Here is an 8,077-nt window from a genome sequence, read left to right on the forward strand (position 1 = left end):
CTGTGGTGTGTTAGCTGCTCTTCGGATAGTTGTTTGCTGACACAGTGCATAATTAAATAGCAAAAGAATTGGTGAGAATGAAGAAACCTCAGACAGAATTATGATTGAAGACCTGCTGTTATTAATGGGGCTAGATTTTTATTCCATGCATTATTTCTAAAGATAAAGACTAATCAAAAGATGCGTCATCTGTAAAAATACTAATTTTCTTTTCATATTATCTTTCCATTGCTGGTCAGATGAAGCTGTAATAGACATAGATTTTGTAAAATATTATTAGAGTTACTTGTAATGGAGTGAGCATGGCAATCAAATTGTGGACCCATATACTGATAATTTTAAATTTCGTGTTTTAGGTGAGAGAGTGAAAAATTGTGGGCATTTTGCCGCTTGGTTACAACCTTAGAAAACACAACTCACACATATGTTTCTTAACCTTCATTCATCTGAATTTTGAGAACATGGGAGTTTTCCCCAGTCGGTTTTATTTTAACCCAGTATCTCTCTCTTACTTTTCACAGAGAATCAGCACAGCAAGTGGAGACGGAAGGCACTATTGCTATCCTCACTTCACGTGTGCAGTGGACACAGAGAACATCCGGAGGGTTTTCAATGACTGTCGGGACATTATTCAGCGCATGCACCTTCGCCAATACGAGTTGTTGTGATGGAGAGCACTTTTTTCTGTGTTTTGGACTCCTTATTCCTTATTAAAAAAAGAGAAAAACCACCCTTGCCCACATAGGGTGGAAGAGAACTGTTTGAATCTCCCATTGATTTGCACCCCTCAACTTTTTCTCCTTGCTGGACAATAGCAGCACTTCTAAGCTTGCTTCTGTACCCCTCGGACAGTTTGAGATGGCCCCTAACACTTAAAAAGGCCATTTCCATGAGGATTCCCTAACACTGTTATTAACAAAAAAGAAAAAAAAAAAAAAAAGAAATAAAAACTAATTGATTAAAAGCCCTGAATGTGGAGCACCTGAAAGAATTTGCGATAAAAATTTCAAAGATAAAACAAAAATTGGGGAGAGAAAACTTTAGGCAATTTAGCACTGTTGTGGGCATAATCATATAACCCGTGATCTCCACTTTGTATCATTCACTGCATCAGACTAAAGAAGGTGCCAAGTCACAGACCGAGTTTGAAGACAGACACTTGAGTTTGGTTCTCTGACTGTAATGTGGCTTTGAACGGAAGTACTGACAATTCTACAACAGACCTAGACAGTGCAAAAACCAACTGCTACCTTTCAGAAGGGTATTTTTAAAACCAGTCTTGGTGGTCTAAAGACAACCATGGACATTTATGAATTGAACTGCGTATGGCCTGTGATTGCAGAAAGAGTTAACCACACACTGTTTTCAGTTTGTCCACTGATGATCCCGTCTGCTATAAAAATCATTATCTGGACTGTAGTCCTCACAGTCTTTCCCTTCTTCCCCTCATTTTTTATTTTACTGCTGGATTATTATTCTTGTACAGACTGTAAAATGTATTATTTTGTACAACTTTATTGAAAAAAAATAACTTGTAGAAGATCTTTGTGCCTTGATTATGGCTGTACCTGTACAATGAGCTAAGATGTAAGTATGTTTGATTGCGCTGTACAGCTTTGTCAACCCTATCTGCAGCATTAGCTCAAGGTAGGGAAAATTTATCTGTAGTTTAGTTTTTCTGGTTTATAAAAGAAGGAAAAATACTGTTTAGTAAAAAAAAAAAAAGAAAAAGAAAAAAAAAGGAAAAAAGTACAAATTGTGCAAACTTAACCACTTTAAAAGTGAGGTCTTCAACAAGTGACCAGATGTTGCAGCATCATGCTTTTTAATTTTTAGCTTTAATTCATTTAAATCTCTATCCAAATGCAAAACATGGCTTGTTTCTACATAAACCAAATTTTGCTACAAATTATAAATGTTAGTCTTTGGTCATTCATAGTCCTTTTTGCTAAAGACAAAACCAGAACAATAACAGACACATAGGGCATCATGCAGGTCTGGTGAGCATCTCTAGGCTGGGCCAAACACCCCACCAACCTCCGCTTACGCTGCCTGGGCGTACAACTACCGGAATGACAAGGTGTGCACTGCCCTCGGATTTGGCCACTGAATTCCAGTTTCAAATGACATTTTTATTTCTCTTTTAATAAAGAGATACTTTAGAACCTTTTTGTTTTATATTAACTATATAAGTAGCTTAAAGTGAAGATGTGTGGATTTTTCTTAAACTTGAATAATTTATGCAAATTATATGCTTAGAACAACATGTGGTACAGTAAAAAGAAAAAGAGCAAAAATCACTGTAGCAATAAGAGAGCATGTAATTTTAGTAACTACTACACTGCTTTATATTTTATACCTAGGTGTTTTATGTCTCTGTGAGTGTGTTACTTTTTCATGTGTCTAAACCTACATGTACAATTTGTACAGAGTCAGAAATTACAGCTGTAATAACACATCTAGAACAGTGTTAGCCTATATTACTGAAACGCCCCTGTTTCCCCTTCATTTACAGCCCTAAACTGGTCTGGGTCTTACTGCAGTGACTTTAAAAAGAAAACAAAAGAAACGAAACAAAGAACGAACACCAAAATACTTGCCTCTTTGCCTTTCACACTAGCTTCCCTCCACCCAAGAGACTGTGTTAACTTTCTTTTTTGGGAAGAGGTCCAGTTTAAATTGAAGTTAGGGTGTGGTCAGCGATGTCTGTGCAGCTAGATTTGCTTCAGGTATCGGATGCCTTTTTAATACTAAGAACTGCAGCTGTTCAGAATTGTGAATTCTCATTGCTTTTGTGGCTAAACTTTTAAATGAAAATTAATCACCTAGTGCGTTTTCACACAAAGAGCAGGGACTTGGTGGAGTTACTGTCCCATCTCTCTTAATTCACAATTACTAGTGATCTTCCAGAAGACACTAAATTGTCTAAAAATTTTAGCTGCAGTTGCTACTCATCTGTTAAAAATTATTTTTCCTGTTCACAGGTTTAGAAAGTTGCCACCTGAACTTTATAGACCGGTAGGAAAACACGACTGAGAATAGCCCCCTGCAATCTAAGAATGTGTCCAGTGCCTGTAGGTCAAGGGCTGGTGTTTCCACTAGGTAAGAATGGGACACGTGTAGTGGAAAGGAAATTCATTGTGAGCCTTAATTTTAGTTACAGGAGCCAAAATCTGTAATTTAGTGCCAACCCTTATCTTTGTAAGCCTAGGAGGAGTTGGTGTAAACACCAAATTTATGAATGGGGAAAACCTGTAGTGGTGTGAGGAATGTAATCTCTTGCCTGAGAGAAACAAAGCACTTCCATTTAAAAAAAAAATCTAAAAAGCTTGTTCCTCTGATATTGAGAAGGATACAGAATAACAATGAGCTATATAAGACAACAGCAGTTCAAGAAATCTAAAGCTTTATATGAACAGAAATGTTTAGGGGATGCTTTTTATTTTTCTGAAGTGAGGAAAAAGGCAATTGTTTTGAATATGGTTGAGTTGCACAAGTATGGAGTGTGTGTGTGTCTTAATGTCTCAGTATTGCCTTCGTGAGTCTCTTTATTAGTCCATGCAGTTTGGTGGCCTGGTAAATGCAAGTCTTATTTTTAACAGCTTTTTTAAAAAAAAAAAACGAAACCATAAAGCTTTAATGCTTGCTATTTAATAAGTAACTGTGTTTTCTTCTGTCTCTAATTTAGTGGCCATAATTTGCAGTTAATTGAACCATTCCAACCTAATGCTTACCCATATTTCCTAGTTTTGTTTTATTTATTTATTTGAACTTCTTGTTTCTGTGATTGAGGACTTTCATTTCTGTCTCATTCATCTGTTTGGAAACTTCTGACCTTACAGCCAAAACTTAGCTCATTCTACTCAGTATTCATCGTGATGCTGAAGTGTAAGATACCTGCAAATGTAAACACTACCACTTTTATTAATAAAAGCAAATACAGTGTTTTAGGGCACATTTGCATCACTATAGTTGAGGTTGTGTCAGTATTTCCATTATAAACCCAAAGAGGGTCTATATCTTGGCACTAAATTGCCCTAAGCTGAATCTTTGCCATACAAGGCTCTGCTCAAGCATGATTTGGTGGGTTGGTTTTTAAACAGTTTCCAACACAAACTCTTGCTTCTGTTTTAATTATACAACTGTTTTGTTGGATGGGGGTTGGTTTTAAAAAAGAACAACAAAAACAACAAACAAACCTGCTTCAAGATTGTTTTTGGCACTTCTGTAACTCAGAAATGGTTTTGATTTTAAAACGTAACCTTTGGCAAGCCAGTAACCTACAATATGGTCTGATCACTTTGGGTATTTTGTAAAAATAATAATAAATTGTAGAGATGTTGTGGTTTCAAAATCAGCTACTGTGCATTGGCAGTAACTTATTTCAACCCAAGACCTTGCAGTAGTTTGTACATCGGTACACATATTCCGCAGCCAGTGTGATGCAGCAGAATAGTGGTAGCTGCTGAAGGTTGGGTGTTTTTTTTAATAATGTGGAGAGGTGAATCCACTGCAGACTAAAAAAAGATTCAGCTGCTTCTGAAAGCATCAAAACCTGCTCTCATAGAGGCTGAAACTGGAGCTCTGTAAGTTGTTAGGAGCAGACTTTGATGCAAAAGCATAGGGAGGCGTGCTGGATCAGTTGTTGTAGACAGGAGGCCTGAGGGCTTATCTTCATTTATCTAAAAACTATTTTGAATCATGGCATTGAGGACAGGGTTTAACTTAGAGTATGTCATTAACTCCAGGGAAACTGCAGCTAATTCTGTTCCAGTGTGTTGCACGTAACTGATACCTGCAGGATAATTTACCAGTAAATCTATGCACAGAAATACTAATGTTCATCACTTCAGAGTCTGAGCACCTTGTAATTACTCATGGCGCAATATTACTGTACATGATGTAGGATGTTTTGTATTATATCCTATTTTCCAATGTCGAAAATTATGTACCAGGAGGAACAAGAGAGAGACACATGGTTACACGGGAAACGGACCACAGATACAGAGACAGACCCCGTGACAGCTGAGTACCAGTCCAGTGCCTTAGCGATAATCGTGTTGGTGATTGGTGCTATACAAATGTCAAAGATTGAGAAAGTTGTTATAAAATTATGTAACTTATTCAGGAAGAGAGTTAAGTTCTCTTCTTTCCCCAACTGTATGTAATACCCTCTGTGCGCTCCTAACCATGCTGGCACTCGTAAGACCTCTTCCGTGGAAGCAGATGATAAAATTCCTACGAACTCTAAGAGGCAGGATCAGGGCCGTAAGTTACTGTCAGTGGAAATCTCAAACAGGAGCAGGTCCTCATCCCTAAAATACATGTTGAGTTTGTAAAACAGTAAAATTATTTACAAGCAAACAGCCATTTGCAGTCCAAAACTGTACCCTTCTTCCTCAGCTGGATGTTTCTGAAAATCCATCCATTGGGAAAAAGTCTGGTTGATGACAAACTTTGAAGTTTAAAATAAGCTACAAAGGGGATTTCTGAACCTCTGCTGATGAAAGCCATTACAATGAGAAATCTCTCTGGTGACTGACAAGGCAGGAATTCCAGGAGTGAGCCTATGTTAATCCTGGTCATAACCAGTTTGCTTAAATACTGTGAGCGGATGTGTTTCAGTTACTGGGTAGGTAAACTGCTTTAGCGTGTGTTACTGTATTGCAGAGACTGCTAAAAGTTCAGCCATGAGTACTGGCCTCAGAATTGTTTTCAACCCTGATTCTCATCTTATTAAAAGTTAAAACTGCTTTTTACCCTGTCTACTTTTCATGTGCTGAGCTGAGCAAAATGGGTGCAGTTTAAAGCACAAGTCTACTTGCAAAAGCAGCTTGGGAGGAGGTGGGGAGGCAAACTAATCTCTCACTGCATTAAACATAATAAGGTGGGGGGGTTTCTTAACTTCTGGGTCCTATGTACTGAGTCTGATTCTGTGGAAAAAACGGAGTTCTTCTCTAGGTTCACAACAGCAAGTGCTCACCGATGCCTCTGCAACCAGGGGTAACTGACCAAATGTGTAATAGATAATTTTCTTTTTACAAAAAACAAAAAAAACCCACCAGAATTTACAGATTTTCCTTTTTTTTTTTTTTTTTCCACTTAGGAAATCTGCCTCAAAAATCTTTCTTTTAAGGACAGGACGAAATAAAGCCTTTAAACATCATCCCAAATACAGAGAGAATTATACATTTTTAAGAGAGAAGATGCTGACATTAGGGGTTTTTTATGTGTTACATAAACATGCTTTCTAAGGCTGGGGTACCAGCAGACAAATACAAGCAAATTAAAAATTAAAATGTGAATGTATCTCTTCACCTGAATTTACCAAGCTGTTTTATTAAATGAGTTGGCTAATACTTTTTTTTTTTCAATACTACTCAAGTTTGGAGAAAGAAAGCAGCTTAGGACAGAGGTTGTTGCTAATTCTCTGAGTTCTGTTGTTCTGTTATGCAAACTAATGCGTTTAGGCTGTGAATTTTATGTGAATTATTAATAGTGAAGTATAGTGTTTCTATTGGTAGTTTTCTGGTATTTGGTATGACTTTTGAATTGTATCATTCTTGCACCTGAAACGCTAGCGTGCCAGCAGAGATCGGGCAGAGCAGGGAGCTGCTGCGGACGGGTTATGGATTGCTGCATCAGGCTCGTGGCTGTAAGGCTGCTGGCAGTGGGGGCCCGTTCTAGCTCTTCATCACCATGTTACCAGCTTTCTGTTGGCAGGATCAGAAGAGCTTCCATAAAAAGGCAAACGAATGGGGTGGGTGATAGAGCCAAGCATGTCTGTGTAAGGGCTCAGAGTATGAATGAGAGGGATTTTGGACTTGGACTAAGCTAGAGCCGTAGGAGACAGCTTGTCTCTCCTGGAGCGTGTGTGTGATGATTCGTACGTATCTCAGTGTTTGTCATCTCTGTTCTCTTTTTGCACAACATCCTAAATGAAGTGAGTTTTCATGAGAGTTGTGGTGCTAACCCTGAGTTCTGTTTCCCACAGGGCAAAACTCTGCTGGGCTACAAAGGTTCATCTGTGTGAGACAGTCTGGAAGCCGCTCAGTGCTGCCACAAGCAACGGCTCCTGTTAACCAATTTGTGATTTAAAACTGGGGAACCTGCAACCAATTGTTCTGTCCAACATCATGCCCCAAAAACTGCTGCCCTTTCTCCTCTCCTCACCCCCGCTACTCTTACAACATATATGGTCAATAAGAGAGAGCAGAGCAGCTATGAAAGACAGTTGTGAGAGAGCCTCACGGAAAGTTCAGAGGAACTAGGGAAAGCTAGATAAATAGGACTCCTAAGTCCATCACCTTGGGCATTGAAAAATATATTTATGGGGGAAACTCTTCATTCCCCAGGTAAGTGACCCAGCTTGGGATCCTTACACAAATTTTCAGGGTCAGAGAATGTATTCATCCAAAAGGCCAGGATATCTTCAGCTAAGGAACTGCAGAAAAGGCACTTGCTACATACGTTACAGACTTGGAAGATACTTTGGGGAAGTGTGAGTTTAATGATCAGTATGTAAATCAGCTGGAACTTGTTTTGAAGCAAGAAAATGTTTCCACTGTAGGCACATCTGGAAAAGTACTTGGGGCGTTCGGGGCTATGCTTTTAAGCAATCCACAGTATTTAAATACAGTTCCAACTTTGATGTTTGAAGGAGACTAGAATGACATGTCAGCAATGTAAAAAGCACCTTGTTTTCTCTCGGAATGCTGCTCAGTTCCCTAGCAAAGTGTCATGGTGTTCAATGTCTGGAATACACTGTTACCAGTAATTGTGAATCGTGCAAACCAAAATGTGTAATCTGGAGGCTCTGCTGGAGAAGGAAGAACTCTTTCGCCAGAACTCATTAGCCTGACTTGATGCTGCTGTAATTTCCTACTTGATTTGAAAGTTATTACCTTATCTCTAGTTGAATGTATTGGCTGATTTGTAAAGGGCTAATGATTATGAAATACGAATTTATGCTGAAAGAATTTGTAGAGGGCAAGGCACAGAGGTAATTAGCATACAGAGAATGCCAGGGTGGGTATTTTATAAAAACGTGAATAAAAGGCAAACAGTTTTGTTGGAA

At 38.6% G+C, this 8,077-nt stretch overlaps 1 protein-coding gene across 5 annotated transcripts in view; it reads left to right on the forward strand.

Annotated features, from left to right (window-relative positions):
- The window catches only part of GNAS (GNAS complex locus), a 164,963-nt gene extending 156,886 nt beyond the window's left edge, over window positions 1-8,077 (forward strand). For 3 of the 5 annotated variants that reach the window (XM_075439041.1, XM_075439042.1, XM_075439043.1), the window contains exon 12: window positions 522-4,854. In XM_075439041.1, coding sequence (XP_075295156.1) covers window positions 522-668 — 147 coding nt within the window. In that variant the 3' untranslated portion in view covers window positions 669-4,854. Of the gene's footprint in view, window positions 1-521; window positions 4,855-6,994 lie in introns of those variants that run through there. The other 2 variants (XR_012765829.1, XR_012765830.1) reach the window with 2 other exon arrangements.

The sequence above is a fragment of the Opisthocomus hoazin genome, chromosome 18 (genome assembly GCF_030867145.1).
Source record: "Opisthocomus hoazin isolate bOpiHoa1 chromosome 18, bOpiHoa1.hap1, whole genome shotgun sequence".
Classification (NCBI taxonomy): Eukaryota; Metazoa; Chordata; class Aves; order Opisthocomiformes; family Opisthocomidae; genus Opisthocomus; species Opisthocomus hoazin.